Source organism: Acomys russatus, chromosome 21, assembly GCF_903995435.1.
Source record: "Acomys russatus chromosome 21, mAcoRus1.1, whole genome shotgun sequence".
Classification (NCBI taxonomy): Eukaryota; Metazoa; Chordata; class Mammalia; order Rodentia; family Muridae; genus Acomys; species Acomys russatus.
The window spans coordinates 38,538,290-38,558,286 of record NC_067157.1 but is presented as its reverse complement, the minus strand read 5'-3'; the positions used below and the strand labels follow the sequence as shown (position 1 = coordinate 38,558,286).

General features: G+C 39.0%; 1 protein-coding gene across 1 annotated transcript in view; it reads right to left on the bottom strand.

Moving 5' to 3' along the window:
- Window positions 1-328: 328 nt before the first annotated feature.
- The window catches only part of Adgrg6 (adhesion G protein-coupled receptor G6), a 136,452-nt gene continuing 116,783 nt past the window's right edge, over window positions 329-19,997 (bottom strand). Inside the window, exons 23-26 of the mRNA XM_051164634.1 lie at window positions 18,243-18,526; window positions 5,001-5,102; window positions 4,209-4,361; window positions 329-713 (exon numbers count right to left, since the gene is read on the bottom strand). Of these exons, the coding sequence (XP_051020591.1) occupies window positions 535-713; window positions 4,209-4,361; window positions 5,001-5,102; window positions 18,243-18,526 (718 nt within the window). The 3' untranslated portion in view covers window positions 329-534. The remainder of the gene's footprint in view (window positions 714-4,208; window positions 4,362-5,000; window positions 5,103-18,242; window positions 18,527-19,997) is intronic.

Sequence of the window (19,997 nt, the reverse complement as noted above, 5' to 3'; positions counted from 1 at the left end):
TGGTTGAAGTTTCACTGAAAGAGAAAAAAAGACGCTGCTATCTTCATACAAATAGCATTGGAACAGAACCAGTGAGCATCCAAAATCACCACAAACATTAATTAGCGTCTTTTCCACACCAGCTTTATAAAAGTCAGGCCACATCAGAACCTAACTATGAGGTGTAGTAAAAGAGATCTAAACTAGAGTTTGTTCTTGGGTTTCTTCTTCCAGCGGCCTCTAATTTTCAGGCCTTTCCTCTTACTCTGATGAGGGGACTGATTCAATTACGTTCTAAACCATCCTCTCTCCTGGCAGTGCTCAGCGTGCCCGTAGTTCTGGAGTGTGGTGACGAAGCTAGTCCACAGAAGGAATATTCTGAAAAGATGAATTCTGCACCTCACAGAAGCTTCCATAACAAGATGCAGTTCTCGAAGCGCTGCAGTTACCTAGGGAACAGCATGTTGACTTCTGCCGGTCATAGCTTTTGCTGCTGGTAATGCTTCACACTTCTCCAGACAGGTTTTCTTTTTCTTTTCTCTCATATTGGTGACATTAGAACTTTGTGCTGTGGCTGAAGGTATCTGACAGGATAATATTTTTATAGAAGTTATCTGAATGAGCATTACAGTAACCCTTGACCTTATCAATAACCTGATGGACGGGGATGATTGACATCTGTTCTCCACCAGCATGGGTCAGTTTTGACAAGGATTTGTCCATGGAAGTGCTGTCTGCAAGAAATGATGAAAGAGATTAGTCCGCAGGATTAGCTTGTCACAAGCCCAAGGCCATGGCACCCAAGAGGAACAGGAATGAATGGAAGGGAGTTCTCTGTTCTCTGACAGGTTATGGAATAGGCAGTGGTTAATTATGCTCCCCCTTCAAATGAACTTTTAATGTTCACTGAACCTCAGCTTGCTTTCAAATAATTTCTGTCGTGGCATGTTATAGGAAAATATCCCCCAAAATGACACTCTTCAGCATTAATGAATAAAATAGTTTAACTTTAAAAAAAATACAGTATGCACCAAATTGCTCCAAAGTCAAAAACAAGGGTAAAAACTTAATGAAAATGTATTGAAACATGCATGAAAAGAGAAATGTGAGGTATATTTTACAAATAATATAGAGTATGAAAAAGTGAGCATATAGCTGCCTCTGAATTTAGGAGTACAAGACTACATTCTACTTACATAAGTTTGACACTGCCTAAATGTTAAATAAAATTTAATTTAAATGATTTTGGAGAGTAAATGTTAATCAAAATAAACATGAAGGGCCTTGTTGAGGGCATTCCCTCATGGCTGTTATTTGTGAGATGAATGGAAGTTAACAAAGGCACTATCCTATTATAAAATCAAAATTATTTTTACTAGAAATGTTTCAAAAGCAATGTGAGAGAAATTAATAGCAATTAAGGGCTACTAGATAAATTTCTAGAATTTTAAAATACTACAATAAGTACATTTTCCTCACAGACTCAGAGACTCTAAAATTGCCTCAGGTAATGATCTGAAACTTGAAAGTCACACTGTCCTCATTATCAGTGTAAAGCTCTGTGTTTATATGAATACAATCAGTGTCTGTCTTCTCCTTCCTAATATGCTTTGGGAAAAGTTTTACCCCCAGATTAACCAAATTACAGATTTCAGAGTGATGATAAAGGGGAAAAAATGGTGTCACTGTTGTCATATCTCCTTTTTGTGAGAGAAACAAACAAGCAAAAAATGCTACCTCCATAACACTGATCTCAATAGCCAGAGCTCCCAAATTGGAGTATTTACTTAAATCCTTTTATGTTTTGAGTATACTGGACCCAATATATGAAATGATTTGTAAAATGCATCATTAAGTATCAAAGTCTAAGACATCAGTGTGGCATCTACTGCTCCACTACTGTTCTGTATTAAGGCAAACACCAAGTCAAAAGAAGGCTAACACAGGAAATGGTCATCTCATCCTAAGCTAAAGAAAACCAGGGAGAAGAGGCGATGGCTTATTGGATGATGGCTGGTGAAATGACGGAATGAATGACTGGCGCATGTCTAGCACTGATTAGGAAAAAAGCCTGGAGGAGTCACATACAAGGGACTGTCCATGAGGCTCTCAGCAAGCTGGTTGATTTTGTGCTGCCTTTGGGCTCACGGATTCACTAGTCACTGGTTTTCTGTTGAGGATTGTCTTATTAAGTTAAATTTTAATAATGAATAATTTGTACTTGAAGTTTTTTAGCAAATCACAGGTCCTTAGAGAAATGTTGATGATGCATCCCTTTTGGCTCTTGGACAGTGTCCAAGGGCATGTATTTTTTAGAGACTGCAATTGGCCTCATTCCAAGAAATTGATCCTACCAGGTGTACTTCATACACTCATAGAGTAAAACTCTCTCTCTCTCTCTCTCTCTCTCTCTCTCTCTCTCTCTCTCTCTCTCTCTCTCTCTCTCTCTCTCTCTCTGTGTGTGTGTGTGAATGCAATACATCATATAAAAACATGATGTCCCATGGCTTCTGCTTAAATATCACATTATAAATAACAAAGATTTAGATTGTGTTTCTGAAAACCAGGGGCTAGAGCTATGAACCATGATTAGGCATATATTGAAGTCTCAAGCAGATAAAAATCACCACAAAGCAGCTTGCAATCAACAATTTCTCAATCAAGACTTCTATGAATGTACCATGACACACCCAGTAATCCAAAAGACAGTAAAAAAAAAAAAAAAAAAAAAAAAAAAGAAAGAAAAAAAAAAAAAAAGAAAAAAATCACATCATATAACAAAAAGTTTATTAAGTACTTCTTTTTTTGCTTTTGTCATTATAACACATGTTATGTGACTCACACATCTGGGGCATGGTACATTTCCTAGAAGGTGCAGCTTGCACAGCCCATGCAGAGAAGAGCCGGCAACAGCCCCCTATCAGAAACTTCAGATTGCAGCTCAGTGCAGGAGTCCCATTGTGCTAGCTGAGAAGAATCGTAAAGGACAAGACATTCTCCTGGTGAAGCAAGCACCTTAGCTTCATCCATGCACATGTTCCCATTACCTTGCACAAATTCATGCATCCAAAAACAAAAATGAAAAGCGGGAAAGATTACCTGAATGTTCCACTTTTGCTGAAGGATTCTCTTAGGAGAAATTATCTACACCGTAAACACATGAATGTCTAAATCAATTTCAAGAAATAAGCCAACTACATATTTATGAGGGACATGGAGTGGCTTTCTGCACACCCCAACCCATCCTCAGTAGACAGCTGTCCCACCAACTGCCAGGGATTTCGACTTGCAAATAAACTGTAATTCAAGTGCTTGCAACATGAGTTGCAAGTATAAAACACCTCACTTGTATCACTCCTTTTTAGAAAAATGTCAAGTACTGGTCTTCTCTGTGCCATTCCCTTATTTCCATCATGCTCTTAGGTGCAATTTAGGATTACAGTGTGCACTAGGACACTGCAGCTGTCGGTCAGGGGATTTAAACTAAAACTAGAAATCCTATCATGAAGTTAAGCGTTTAAAGCCGTTCACACGTCTCACTATCAAGTAGCGCAGACATTATTTCCCTGTTGTAATCAGGGATTTTTTGTGCAGATGCTTAGTGTCAGAACATGTGGCCACCAGAGCTCTGCTGAACAAGCAGCACATGAACAAAGCAAGAGTTCTGACAGTCTATGACATCATGATTGTTGTGTTCCCTATTCTTTCCTATTTTATTAGCAAGCTAAAGGGTAGTTGCCACTTACTGTTTCTCATCTCTTACAATGGTTAACAAGTCAAGTCTTAAACAAAATATTCATCCTACATGGTGCTTCTTCGCCCCCTCCCCATTCCAAATTTCTGGTTTTATACTTGCAAGTTTCACGGTGGGTTGACGGTTGAAATGTTTTGCAATTTGATTTCTATATTTTTTAAATAAAAACTGCTTTAGAACGAAACATCACAATTTCGAAGAGAAAACTGTTTCAAGTCAGACTTTGAAGGTATACTAATATTGAAAGCTAGTGATGCTATAGGCATGGAGATGTAGTTGGATTAAACTATTTGCAGTTTAAAATTTACAAAGCTGATGGCTTGAGTCTTTAGGTGAACAGGATACTTTAGATAAAACAAAACCCATCCCTCCAGTTGGCACTGGGATACACCGGTCATTGCAAGTCAGCATTGTGATGAAAGCACATAAATGGAAACCAACCAGACAGGAGATTTACAGCCCCAGAATGACTCACCTGAGTGGCTGTTTCTTTTGAAATAGGTATTGGAGCTGGATTTTGATTTGGACGTGAGATACGTTGAATTGGAGCCAATGGAACTTGAAGATAATGATTTCCCCAGGTTATCAGAGCTCTTCTTGATGATATTGGTAGCTGTCTTACTCCAATCTGGAAAGAAAAAAGAAGAGTATTTTATGAGTTGTCTTATGAAAAATGCCAGCTGCCCCAGAAACCCATCACTGTGTCATTTAATCTTTCCAGAACAGCCAGTTTCCTCATATAATCAGTGACTTAAAGAGACTGATAAGGCAATCTTAGGAAGCCGAGGAAAGAGAAGTGTCTTCCTCTGACCCTGTGCATATATATACTATTTCGTATTCCACTTCAATACCCTATAGGTGAGAAGTGTTTGCAGGTATTTAAGAACTTAGTGACAGCTTTCTCCAAATGTTTTGTCCCTGAAGAGCAATCTCTTCATGCAAAATGCAACTGAGAATCTGGAAAGGTGGCAAGCAGATCTAGTGTAGTGGAGCCTGCAGACTGGAGTTGTCAAACAGGAGTCAAAGCTAGAGCAGTTTTAAAACCCATTCGGATTTTATGCTTCTTCTCTACAGTATTCAAAGGTGGAGGTCAAATGTGCTCGGATATCTTCCAGCTCTAACATTCCCAGATGCCAACACAGCCTCTTCACACGCTCTGCTTGTAAGGCACTCTCCGTGGATTGGGCTTCTCTGACCACTGTGAGGGGGGATGCCAACAGTTTCAACTGCTTCTCCAAATGAAGCCCAGCTAACCCCGTCCCTTTACCCGAGTTGTCTGCTAGCCGAAATCTGCCGCAGCAGAGGTGACGCCTCCACTGCTTCTGAACGTTCTCCTTCATTGCACAGTGGAAGATGAATATAAATAAGCCTGTGACAAGAGAGCATGAGACTATGTAAGACAAATGGCACATTATTAAGACACACATTAATATGTGTGTAGACTTATCTTAAAATTTTATGACTAAGTCATGGAGGGACAAAAGTCTTAAAGAATGGACTCCCAGTGTAAACAGTAGGCAGTTTACTCTTTACAGAAGAACATATTAACTCAGAACTCACAATAAGTGCATGGATCTGATGCTGTCTTTGCCTGTTCCACCTGGCTGTTGACATAACTACACTCCTAAGATTCAATAATGATGTTCACCTCTGCTTTTATTCCCATCTCTCTCCAATACAAGATTCCAACCCACTTGACTTCTAAATATCTTGCCTTAGCTGAATCTTTCGTTAGCTGCATCTCAAACTTCAGATGCTCTTAATGCAAGTTCTGACTGTGACCCACCCCCCCAAAAAAAAAACACTTGAACATTTTGTTTTGCAGTGTATCAGGCTTGTTCTCACCCGACACCATGCTGAGCACTTATTCTTCAGGTCATATAGTAAAAGTCTCCTGGCCCAGACTAGCCATTAACTCCCTAGAAAGGCCACTGTCTGAAGTTATAGTAATTCATTCTCAATTTAGCGGCTGCTCGTCCTCTTTTGTGTATGCTGATCAGAACACGGCACTCTTGTATTCTTTGCATGCTCATTGGTTTGTTTGATTATCTTTTCCTAGTGGACCATAAGGCTCCAAATACAGCTGTTTGTCTGTTTATCTTTGTGCTGTAGTTGTTCCTGAAATAATGCCAGGAATTATACAACAAATAAATATTTCCTTAATGAGTGAATCTTAGTAATCAGGTTAATAAAATGAATTCACCCTGTGTTCAATACATAAACATATACTCATTTTAAGGATGATATGTGATTAGAAGTAGAGAGTTCAAAATAAGACCTATTTATGGGCTGGGGAGATTTACCAGTGCATAAAGCACCTCTTAGAAAGCCATGAAGAGAAGAATGCAGATGCCTATATCTTACATAAATACTAGGTGGTCAGGGCAATGGTGGAGACATAGGATTCCTGGAGCAAGCTGGCTTGCCAGACTATACTGATTATCTTTAGGTTCACATGAGAGACCCTACCTCAATCAATAAGATAGAAGGCAAGTAAGATGTCCAGTGTCAACCTTGGGTGCCACAGATGTATACAAAGATGTACACACACACACACACACACACACACACACACACACACACACACACACATACACACACACCCCTGAACTCACATATACATGAAAATTAAAAGACAATAGGACTACAATGACAGTACTTTTGAGGCAAAAGTTGCTGAAAAACATGTGAATGAGTTTTAAGGTAACAGTCTTGTTCTGTGTTATACTAATGGCAGTGATGATGTGTCTACATAGGAAGGGCCTTGGAGAAGATGCACGCTTGAATGGAACCTTTAAAAATCTTGGAGAGGAGGGAAAGTGAGGGAAGTATCTAGAAGATTAGGTTGGTCTGTGACTATGTGTAAAGCACTGAACTTGACATTTCAGATTCAGAAGTAGAAGGAAGAGGAGGAGGAGCGGAGGAGGACAAGGAGGAGGCAGAGGAGGAAGGGGAGGCTGACCCTTGTATTCATAGATCCAAGGAGCTACACAGTACACAGAGTGGCATAAAAGTAGTTATTACAGTATTGTTTGGGGACAATTAAGCATATCCATTGCTTTTGAATATGACGTATTCACTAAGAAAACTAAATTATGCCATAGCTTGTATAATTAATAATATGTGGGCAGGCTAGAGGGAGTGCTCTGTTGGTAAAGTGCTTAGCACACAAGGCTGGAGACCTGAGTTTGGTTCTCCAAACCCGTGAAAAGGTGGAAGGAAAGAATCAACTCTGTGAAGTTAATTTCTGACCTCCATGTGTGCCATAGGACATTGTGTATGTCATTTAAGCATATACTCATAAACAAATAATAAATAAAAATGTTTTAGAAGATAGCACAAGAAGGTTTTGAAAGCTTGATATGTAAGTTGTTTTCAAAATATGATGAAACTTATATATGATAGTTACTATTCTAATACCACGTGGTTTCTAATTTTATATGATTGTGTGACAACAGAGATGAAGCTTGCTGTATTTCTGTTCTAGTCTTCACATTAGTGAAACAACTTGGGGTGTTTTCCTCTGTGTTTTGGTTCCTTTTGTCCATCAGCCTCAAGCACAATGCCTAAAATGAGGACGTGACTGTTGGAAATACCTATTAATATGTTGTATTACCTATTCTGACCAGAGGAGAAATGCTAATTTGAAATGTATTAAATATCTTTTTGTCACTGATTTTAAATAAAAGAAGTAGCCTACTAAAATTCATGGTAAATTCAAATATTTATTTAAAAATTTTCACTGTATTTTAGTGTGTGTGTGTGTGTGTGTGTGTGCGTGTGTGGATGACAGAGGTCAAAGGAAGTCAGAGTCTAGTTTCTGTCACATGGGTACAAGGAATGAAATCAAATTATGAGTCTTTGTCAAAGGTCTTTACCTAATTAATGATCTGTCTCACTAGCTCCAAAGACATTTAGCTTTGAGAGGTATGAAAAGTATCCACAAGATATCAGCTCAATAATTCTATCATAATTATCACATAATTTTAGGTTTAGTTATATAAATATGCGGTTTCATTACAATATCATTTATTACTATTTTGCTAGTGATTATGTTTAATAGCCTACTTCTTTGTCAGAAATGTTCTATCAGATAGGTTAATGAAGTTCTGAATCAAGTTTATCCTGGTCATAAGTTTCATCTCTACCGGCTAGCTTTCACATGGGTTCTATGCATGCTGCAGAAGGAGAAAAATAAATATCAGTCTATGAGCCCTGGGTACTACAATACTGACTGATGTGGTATAATATTCACCCTGATGTAACTGGGCATAAATGTGAGAATAACCAGTCACTTTCTCATTAGATTTAAGATCTTGTCCAAAAGATGAAACCGTCACCTGCAACCATTATTAGCCAAGAACCTGTGGCTAGACGGGTCATAAGTCATGGGGTAGAGCCCACTGCTTTCTGGACATTCTCCTAACTGGATGCAACATTAAAGCAGCCTCTAACAACTCATCATTATCCCCACAGATCAGAACACCTCTCAACGCTAAGCCTTGTTTCACAGTAGATAGTCATCAAACACCACAAACACCAATGTTCAGAAAGTAAGAGACTGCAAAGTACTCAGCCCTAAATGGGACATGTACATCACAGTTACAAATCTCAGAGATCATCAGGGAGGAGGGGACAGAAAGGGTGTAAGAGTCAGAGCAAGGAGATGACTAGAGGAAAACAGTGTATTTTAGACACAACATGGCAGTTACCCACATGAACTCATGGTGGCTATGGCTGTATACACAAGATCTGCCTAAGATAGAGCCAGACCAAAAAAAAATCTCAATATGGAGATGGTCACCAAGTCCCACACTCAGCTGGGAGTAACTTGTGCCTGCTAGGATGAGAAGTCATTTTCTATGGTGGTATGGCCCCTGAGAGGGTACCCATGCTCCGGTAGATGATTCGGTTCTCATGTACGTACCAGCAGCATAAGTGGACTGAGAGGGTTATTAAAAAAAAAAAAAAAAGAGCACATGAACTTGGGAAAGAAAAGTGTTGGCAAAGAGAATGGGGAAGAAGTGGAGTGAAGGGGATGGGGTGTGGACTCCAAACCCCACTATACACAAATATGAAAGTCTCAAACAGCAAAGGAGTTTGAGGAGTCCTAAACATGAAAAGCTTTAGTAAATGTGAAATTTTAGTATCCAGAAATACAACTCACCCCAAGATCCCTGTGCTGTGAGTTGGAGGAAGAGGGGAAAGAGGAAGATGCCTGGTCTACTGAAGGCATGAAAGTTCTCAGAGCAAGGAAGGGCTTCCTTCCATACTTGATCACTTAGAAGCAATGCCTTGGGGCTGCCTATCCTCCGCAGGGAGCTGGCAGGAGGCATCAGTCAGACCAGACCTCATCTCTACATCCAAATGACTGAATTTGAGGCCTGTGCCTATCAAATCCAGTGTGCTCCTACAGGACGTTCTATAAACATAATGCATGTGTCACCAATAGTGCCTACACAGAATTGCTTACTAGATGTTTCTAAGTTTCAGGGTGCTGGCAGAGTACAGAATCCAAAGACTGGAGAGTAAGGAGGCCTGAGGTGGGATCTACGGTGCTGAAGACAAAGAAGGCTATTGTTTAGATATTGCCTGCTGGTTTAAGTTTACTCTATTTTTCATTAATGAAGTCAGAATTTTCTAAATTTGTTCTTTGAGGGGTTTCTTGTTACGTAATTTGGAATAGAAGTAATTGTGTGTGATCTTAAACAACTATATGATGCAATCCCCTGTGTCATCTGGAAGCTACTATACTCATTAAAGGATGTTCATTAGCAGCATACATCAAAGGGTTACCTTGGGCCTAACACTGGGTCAATGGTTGTTTTTCAGCTGAGAGCAGAAGGTAGTTTTGTAGTCATTATTTTCCTTCATGCTCTATTAGTATCCTGTTTAACAGTCAGTATTTTCATATGTCATATGGGGAGGAGAAATGAAACTTCAGAGAGCCTTTATGGTATTTTCAGTAAATATTCAGTAGATATTTCACTAGAAAAGAACCAGTCTTTAAACATGACTTTTGAACTTTTGAAAGAGCTAAAATATGTTATTTTTGAGAATCACATACAGATCTTAATCAGAGAGAATAAGTTTAAAATAAATTGACTTAGTGAAACATTTTTCAGGATTATATAACCAGGGGTGGGAGATATGGCCCAATGGTTAAGAGCAATGGTTATGTTTATAGAAGATCTATGCTCAACCTCCCCATACTCATGGGGACAAACAACTGTCTGTGACTCCAATGCGAGAGGGTCTGATGCTATCTTCTGGCTTTTGAGGACATGAGGCACACACTTAATACACAGACATACATGTAGGCAAAACACCCACATGCATAAAATAAAATAAAAAATAAATCTTTAAAAATTGAAGCACCAAGTGCTTCAGTTGCTGTTCTTCATCAGAATAAGACAGCTCCCAGGACATTTTCAAAGAAAGCTTCCAATCTCAACTGGTCCAGAGTTTCAGACTATCCCACACAGGATTCTAATTAAGCCTGCAATTTCAAAACATTTAGAATCTGGACCAAAAATGCTATTCCTAGCTTGGTTAGCCATTTCCACAATTTTATTTGGACACCTATAGAGGTCTATTCATCCCAAATCATCCAGAAGAAACCTTAAAAGAATTATGCCCCATTTCTGTTAAGGGGGTTGGCTAGGTTTTTGGTTGGTTTCTTGGGCTATGGAGGGTTATTATCAATGGAAGTTGCTTACAAGTTATCATTGGTCTTCTTTAGAGAGAAAACAAGGTTAGACTCAGCGATATCTCTCTTTTCCTTTATCTTAGATTCTTAGGTTGGGAGATAAGGGTTGAAAAGAAAAAAAGGAGAATGTAGAAATAAATAGGGACGATAGAATAAAAAATAGGTTAGTGAGTCTACTCCTCAACTTAATGCCTTAATTGTTACTCACAAGGATATTTTTAATTCACTGGTATAGAACTTTGTGTATAGATGCAAAATAAGTTTGATCCTAGATACAGTGGTATATCAATTCAAATGTATATTTGAATTGGTATAGAATTCAAATGTAAGTTTATTCTTCACACATTTTATATATATATATATATATATATATATATATATATATTATTTCTACTCTAATATGAGGTATTGTAGCCATATAACTAAATTATAATACAAAGTTTACTTCTAATACTTTTAAAATGCTATTGCAGGCTGTTTAGGATAAATAAGTTATACAGGTTAATTGTTAGTTGGTAAAATCATGGTCATGTGAATTACTACTCTATTTTTATCAAAAGAATATACATCTTAGGTGTGGCAGATAGATATGATTCTATAGAAAGATAAGGTGGGATAGTTAGATAACTATCAAAAACCTCAGAGGCATGCAGAATATGACATTTAAAATGTTTTTATTATTTTAAATATTCACTTACAATGAGAAAGGTTAACTGCTGCCAACACCCAGCCTACCTCAAAGAGGATGATGAGCATCAAAGAACCTCCTTATGGGGATGGCTTCAAATGTGGCAAACAAGCCACTGGGGAAAATGTCCTCATTTCTACCACAGAATTCTGCCTTTAAAAGGGCAAGCTTGGATGTAGGTAGAGTTGACCGCCAAACTCTGCCTAGATAGGGTAAGGAAGTCCTCATAGTTCCTGCCTCACAAATATGTCTGTCAGATATATTGGGCCAGAAGGATATTGAAGATGCTCAAACATTATAGAGAATTTTGATGACTATTCAGGTAGCAAACTTTCTTTGTCATCTTCTCATTTGGAAAGCTATTAACCTGCAATCAGGTTTATTCCTTCTCAAGTCTCTGATGGAGTTAAAGACCAGGTAGCTTAGTTTTACAATGAAGCTTAGTTGTTTTCGGGTTAAGATGTTTTTTAGGTCTAGATAGATGTTTTAAGTTGATAATGACAATATATGATGGAAAGTTATTTACATTCAGAATTTTATACGTACCAAGATAGGAAAATATTTTCTTCAAGGCTGTCAAATACAAATAGCCAAATCACTAAGAATGTAACATTTATATAATTCCTGATTGTGTCATGGTTCTTCATGCTATAGGTAGTTTATTGTATATATGTGTAATAATAAAAATGTATATGTAAAAAAATAAAAATATTTAATAAAAAATATATATACATTAAAAAAAAAAAAAGAATCCAAGCCAGAATTCCTGAGCAACAGTGTTATCATCTTGTAAACTGCCTTGATTACTTATTTCATCAACTTTAAACCCCTCCATGCTAGATGAGCAATGGATTTCTAACGATTCCCTACTCTCTTGTTTCCCTCTTGCCCTGGTGACTTTTTCAATATCAGTCTCCTACTGTGTGTTCACTTCACACCAATACCACTATTACTTCAGAATGCACATTTTTTAATCTTCAGTAACTGTGACCATTGTTTTTTTTTAATTTTTGAAATTAACACTATTTCTAGCTCTGATGACGAAGGAAGAATACTATAATGCGTGTTGGGAAGCAGGGCCTTCTGTGGGAATTCTGAAGGTAGAAAATGTAACTTAGTCCATCTTATCACATCCTTTTGGAAGGAAGACTGGCTATGCAAACACAGGAGAGGAAGATGGTGAATGGACAGCAGAGAGCACCTACGAAATATTATGAAGGGGTAGATTTGGTTTCTGGCCTTCAATCCTGTCATTGAACCCAGACCTTAGTAGCATTTTACAATATCAATGTCAATATCAATATATATTTGCCTCCTCTTAAATTCTGGCATATATTATGTGACTTGTCTTTAATCTTGATCCTTCTGGAGCTATTTAACTGTTTGAAGGGAAAAGATATTTTGACTAGAGATTTGACTCCCATCTAGAATTCATTCCCTTTGTTTAACTCAGGCAGAAACGTGGCTTTCAGGGATACATATAAAACGAGTAACTATTTCTTAGGTGTTGAGACTAATTATCAAAAGCTTTTAAAAAAAACACCAGAAAGACTTTCCCTAAATATGATGGAGTAAATCCAACTCAGTGTAAGTGGCCATCTGTCACTGTTCCAAAAGGTCTCAGTCAAATCCAGATAGAGGAGGGAAATGATAGCTCTGAGTGCTCACCTGAGAGCTCTTTACTATCTAAAGGAGGCTGGTACTTTCCAAAAAAGGCAACAATAAATTTTGGGGAGGGGGAACCAAAATTTACCTTTTATGAACCTGGATGATAAATCTATAGAAACAGAGGAGAGACATAAATATTAACATAAGCCTAACTTCAGGGGTATAAGAGGAGGTCAGGTGAACCACAGTGGCTGACCGTCATCTTAGACTATGGCTGTAAGTTTTTGAGTTTTGATGGTAAAATGAGTCAATAATTCATCAAACCAGCTCTTTGGGAAGGACGGGTTATGTGTACTACATACTTATCCATTGGCGAAACCATCTGGATGGCTCCTAAGCTCCTGAGTGAGTTGGTACTCAAGACTAAACACATCCTGGGTTCTCTTATTACTCAAACAAAGACAGCTGTTGTTAAATTGGGTTTATGGCTGTTTTTGGGAATGTGTTTTGAGTCTTCTTTTCATACTATAAAGACACCCTTTACAAAATTGTTTCTCTGTGGCACAAAATGCTCTGTCAAAAGATGAGTAATGCGTTTCCTTGCAGTGTGTCATGCTTCACCCCACTTGATGTCATTTCAGGTGTCTGGGGTTGAGAGGTACCCACCTTTTAATTATATGTAATAACTATTTCATTTTTCACCCTGGCAGAATTTACACACATGCATTTTGTGCACTATTGTGTCACAGCCTTAACTTCCATGAGGCTCCTCACAGGCCCAGGAAGATGCAGCTGGTCATTTAGAGTTTGGCCATCTGAAAATGTAACTTAATGTCTTAGTCTGCCAACAGGATTGAAATTAATGACAGTGATAAATTCCCATTAATTTATTGACAGTACATTTACTATCATTTGATAAATGGAGGTTGATCCTCACTTCTTAAATAAGAGCATTGATATGAACTGAAGGAATTTGCCTTAATTCTCAGTTTCTATTAAAATTATACATTTTATACTGTAGCACCTAATAATATGCTCTTTAATTTTCATATACATACATACATATATACATGTATGTTTATATTGTAATTATTTCATTATCAGATGTAAACTGCTCTTGGTAAAGTCATTAGCTTTTCTTACCATCAGTTTACCTATTAAAAAAGAGACTATGGAAAAAAAAGGAGACTATGTCCTCTTTCTGAATTTCTTGGTTTTCAGACCTACAAATCTGATGATAAAATTACAGATGTTAGATTAAAGTGTTTTAATAACTCCCGTGTACTACACAGATATACATGACTTCTGTGGCTCCAGGTGTCCAGGTATCTAAATGTCTTCATTGTAACTAACAGCAGACATCTCTGAGCTGACCGATAATCCCTGTTTTGTGTTCTCCTCAGTAGCTTCTGATTACAGAATTGTGTGATGTATTTATTATGCTCTCACATTTGGGTATGTACAATGGCCTGGTTAGACTTGACTGATAATCTATATTTTTTTTTAATTTCTGGAAATAGAAAATTGAGGATCAAATTCCAGGTATAGATTAAATCTTATAACCTATTGAACTTGTTAGGAAACTCAAAATTCTCCATATGTTGGAAGAATACAAAAGGATGTGGGAATTATATAAAATTTAGATAGTATTTGCACCAAGTCATACTGTAGGGTATTTTTATCCTCTTCATTTTAGAAAGAAAAAGAGAATTTTTTCACTTTCATTGCCTCATGGTTTTACTCCCCTTTCTCTTTAAAAATAAAGCCTCTTTATGTAACCTAGAATTGACTTCAAACTTATTCTCTTTCTGTCTCTGCCTCCTGAGCTCTGGGGTTACTGACATACACCACCACACAAAACTTTATATACTTAGACGAAAACATCAAGTTCTTACAAACATAAGCCTCATGTTGAAGGTAGAAGCTAGCTCACCAACAAAAGCCATTAAAAAAATTTATATACTGCTCCAGGAATCTTTTGTACAGCCTGGCTGGTGAAATAATTGTCCATAGGATCATTTCCTCAGTATCAAGGCCTTTGCATTTAAATTTTTGTTTAGGGGGATGTTTTTATATCACTGGATGTGAATAAAAATGGTCTGAATTTGTATGACTTAAAAGCAGTCTTAAAAGTCAGTGATTTATGAAGAACACTGACTTGGTGACGGTTGGCAACATTTTTCCCTCTCGTCAGGAGACCCATGCTGGGAAAATTAAAGCATCTCAACTCTCGTTAATGGAAACTGAGCCTTAGAGACAACTGGAGCTGCTGAAGTTTGCCAAGGTTGCCAGGAAATCCTAACTGTGAAACCAAGCTTGGCCTGGCAGATGACTGTGCCTTTCATGTACAATCCTGAAATATAAAACCATGGAATGCCTAATGCGAGTGGACACTTTTGTCAATATTTACTTGGGCACTCTTATGTAGTATATCATAAAAGAGATTAAATAGAGGAATATTCCCATTGCCTGGCTGGATTCCTGTGCTACAAATTCCATTTCCAACTTAAGGATATACGCTTGAGGTTTAGTATTCCCACATACTCATGATACAAAGGCTGCAGATTTGGTCTGTCATGAGTCTGAATAAATTTGCTGAATTAATTAATGAGTATTTATGCCAGAGGCATCTCAGATTGGATGCAGGCCATGCCATAGGCCTCTCCTTTCTCTCATCCAGCAATCCACTTATTTAACAGTCACTGAAACACTACTCTGTGACAATTGTTTTCAGTTCAAAAGCTAGTAGAAACTGTGGGGTGACAAGCAGTGAATGCTAATCTCCTTCAGATTAGCAGAGATGTCTTAGAGGGTGGTAATCGGGAACACCCAGTGAGGTTCCTGAATTTGAGGGTTGAGTAACACAATGCTGTTTTCTACCCCAGCTTAGATTTGTTTTGCTTTATTTGGGTGTTGATCCAAGATCCACACATCCGTGGTTGTATGAGCAATAGCGTAGCTTCAGGTAAGCGATTAGTAGTGTCCCCTTTGAAAATGTCAGACTGTGAGGGTAGTGGTAGCAGAGGCCTATAATCCCAGCACTTAAATGGCTGAAGTAGGATTTTGAGTTTGGGGCTAGATGGGACAACACAGTGAAATAAACACACACACACACACACACACACACACACACACACACACACACACACACGAAGGGGCAGGGAATAGAGGGAGGGAATAGGGAGAGAGAGAGAGAGAGAGAGTTCAGATCGTACCATTTAATTTCTTAGGCTGTGTTGACCTCATGGTGCTTCAGCATATGAAAGAGTTTTGCCATAAGATCTAGCCAATGGACAGGACATTCTTCACAGTTGAGTGGAAAATGGGTCTGACTTTCACACGAACTCTGGTGCCCCATATTTGACCACTTCCCCTGGATGGGGAGGCCTTGTGGCACTCAGACAAAGGATAGCAGGCTACCAAGGAGAGACTTGATACCCTATGAGCATATACAGAGGGAAGAGGTCCCTCTCATTCACAGTCATATGGGAGAGGAGTAAGGGGAAAATGGGAGGGAAGGAGGAATGGGAGGATAGAAGGGATGGGATAAAAATTGAGATGTAATATGAATAAATTAATAAAATATAGTTAAAAAAAAGAATGAAGTATGCCAGGTGTCTTAAAGTTTGTTATCAAAAGACTTGTAGTGGAATTCAGGAATCCTCCCTTGGGCTCTCCTTGTTATAGAATAGGCATCAGAAATGGTTGAAGAGACAGGACAGGACAGGAGAGGAAATACAGAGGAAAACAAGGGTGGGGATCAGATGTTGGGAAAGTGGGGACAGGAGGACAAAGGGTTTGCAGAGAGAAGAGAAACTGTGGGAAGGGGCATTTCTGAGGCAAGCTGGAGACGTACAACAGGTTAGGCTCCAAGAGGGTATGGGGGTCCTAATGGAGTCCTACAAAAACCTCAACCCAAAATATACTCTGCCTACAAGATGTACAGTGATAAATACAGAACAGAGATGGAGGTAACATCCAACTAATACCTGGCCCAACCAGAGACCCACCCCATGGAAGAGAGCCAACCTCTGACACTAACAACAACATTCTGCTCTGCATGCAGACAGGAACCTAGCATAGCTGTCTTCTGAGAGGATCCACCGAGAAAAGGATCAAAACAGATGCTGAAAGTCACAGCTAAAGATTGGGAGCCTTGTGGAAGAATTGGGGGAAGCATAGAAGGACCCAGAGGGGACATGAGCTTCACAAGAAGACAAACAGAACCAACTAACATGGGCCCAAGAGGGCCTGAGGAGACTGCAGCACCAAACAAGGACAGTGTGTGGACTGAATTTAGGCCCCCTACACATATGTACCCAATGGGCAACTTGATCTTCTTGTGGGTCCCTTAATAAGGGGAGTGGGACTTGTTTCTGATGGGGACTCTATTGTATGTGTTTTTATCACTGCCCCCTGGTGGAGCTGCCTTGCTAGGCCACGCTGAAAGAGGATGTGCTTAGTCTTGATACAACTTGAAGTCCTGGGGTAGGATAGTGGGGGAGCGGGGACAGGCTCCCTTTTCCTAAGGAGTAGGGGAAGCAGGGGAGAGGGAAGGAGGGTGAGACCAGGAGGAGAGAAGAATGGGAACTATGATTTGGATGTGAAGTGAACAACTAAATAATAAAGTTAAAAGTTAAAAGAAAGAAAGAGACTTTGAAAATAGCTCAGAGGCCTAACATGTGTAAGGCCCTAAGTTTAGCTCTCAGTACCACAAATGAAAGAATGCCATTTAATTTTCAAGACATAATTGACAGAAATCCATCCAGAGGCCACTAGAGGGTGTGTCATGGAATCAAACTTACTATGGTAAGGGCAGGTATGTTGGTGTACGCATTTAATCCTATCACTGAGGAGGCAGAGGCAGGTAGATCTCTGTGGGTCTATGTAACACACACACACACACACACACACACACACACACACACACACACACACACACACACAGCCATGCACACTCATTGTGGTAAGATCCTAGACGAAGATACTTTATAGTTTTCCCCAAATAAAACACTGATATGTTTTAGAGGTTGAATTCATTTCTGCAAGTCAAAAAGTCTAAAATACAGTTGGATTTCATTTCTAAGTCTGAGGAGCTAAGGAAGCAAGGTGAACGGTTCTGCTCATGCATAGAAAACCTACACAGTTTGCAAGAAGGGCAGCATCAGTGCCCTGAGCTAGAAAGAAGACAAAAGTTGGCTGTGCTCCCTTAAAATTCCTGTTAGGCTCTCAGCAAACACTTCATACCACTCCATACTGCTTTCCATGACAGTATATTTATTGAATACCTACTCCCTACCAGGCACTGTTTAAACGTGTCTGGGATATGTTGCTCTATGAACATTCTTCCTTTTTACCTATGCAAGAGATGTTTAATGAATGACCACTTGTGCCTGGACCTATGTATGCTCAACACCTGGAGTAGCAATAGAAACTTGACCTGTGCTGTCAGCAAATATGATAAAATTAGAAAGCAGCCACTGCTCAGGTGCCATTTATCTTACCTTGTAATGAATTGAAGATGGAGAAGAGGTACATGAAAGGGATATTTAAGGGTCCCCAGGCAAAGAAAGCAAAACCCCATGTCATGCCCAACAGGAAGGTCAGGCTGACCACACTGCGCAGGTTTCTTAAAACCTCTTCTCTCAGGGTCCGGTTGCTTCTCTTTCCGTTTCTCCCACAGATCTGTACCATGACCACAATGAACATGGCAACATTCAGGAAGAACATGACTCCAAAGTATCCAGCACAGCTCACATAAAATACCACAGGATCCTGAATCCAGCAGCTTAAAGAAAAAGAAACAAGAATAAGATAAGAGAGTGGCTACCACACCCTGTTTACTTGTAACTTTCCTTAGCCTGGCTTGCACAGCTTGCAGAATTCTTTCTGAAACACCTATGAAAAGTCCACTCACTTCTGTGAGCCTCGGTTTCTTCTTTGATCCTTTCATAGGTGGTTAATCCCTTTGGTTAGTTTTGGATGCCCACTGTCTTAATCTCATTATTTAAGTCAACATTAAAAACCAAACGAGGTTGCTTGTTGAATTCTGGTCAGTATGAGAGTACGCTTGTTTGACCAGCTCTAAACCACATCTGACCCTTTTCTCTTGTATGTCTTTACTTTAACAATGAGTATTTTCAGCACTCAGTTTTGCTGTGCTTTCCTGTCAAAGGGTGGCAGTGTGACCCCATTCCAAGAAACAACATGGAAGTGGTAGTCTAAGATATTTTGTGAGAGCTATAGTAGTCCAGCTGTCAGCTTCTAACCATGTGAAAGAGGCCAGGAGACGTGCTGAGATGTTGGCTCTGGTTGGTTTTAGCCACAATTTCAATGCTAGTGGTTACCTATGTCACTAGTTCCTTGCTGTCTATGATTAGCTAATTTATACTTTTGTCACATAGAATAGATGATTGAGGATCCAAAACAAATATTATTCATATAACTGTTTTAGTCAAAGCAAGATATAGAATTAAAGGATTCCTGTATAATTTGGAGTAGCTCTACAACAAGACCCAGCTATATCACTCCTGGGTGTATACCCAAAATATGCTCCACCATACAACAAGGACACTTGCTCAACTATGTTCACAGCAACTTTATTCATAATATTCTGGAATCTGGAAATGAACTTGATGTCCCTCAACTGAAGAATGGATAAGGAAACTGTGGTACATTTATACAAAGAAATACTATTCAGCTATTAAAAACAAAGAAATCATGAAAATTTTAGGCAAATGGATGGAATTAGAAAAGATCTCTTGAGTAAGGTAACCCATACCAAAAAATACAAATATAGTAGGTACTCACTTATAAGTGGATTTTAGCCATATAGTACAGGGTTAATATGCTACAATGCACAGACCCAAAGAAGATAAATAACAAGGAGGATCCAAGGGAGGATGCTTACATCTCACTCAGAAGGGGAAATAGATTAGCCAGAGGTAGTGGTTGAATAGAGGGAACAAAGTAGGAGAGGAGGTGTAGAGAGATATGAGAGTGGAGAGAAGAGCTGGAGAGAGTGGAGATGGGAGGACAGAAGGCCTGTAGAGAAAAGAGAAACTGTGCGTAGAGGCATCTCTGTGACAAGCTGGAGATCTAAGTAGGCTCCTGGGAGGATATGAGGAGCACTCTAGCAGAGACTCTAGGTAGCAGGGGCCATAGAGATTGAAGAGGACACCCTCTAACTAGACAAGTTTCCTAATAGAGGGAGGGGAACACCAATCCACCCACAAAACCTTTAACCCAAAATTCATCCT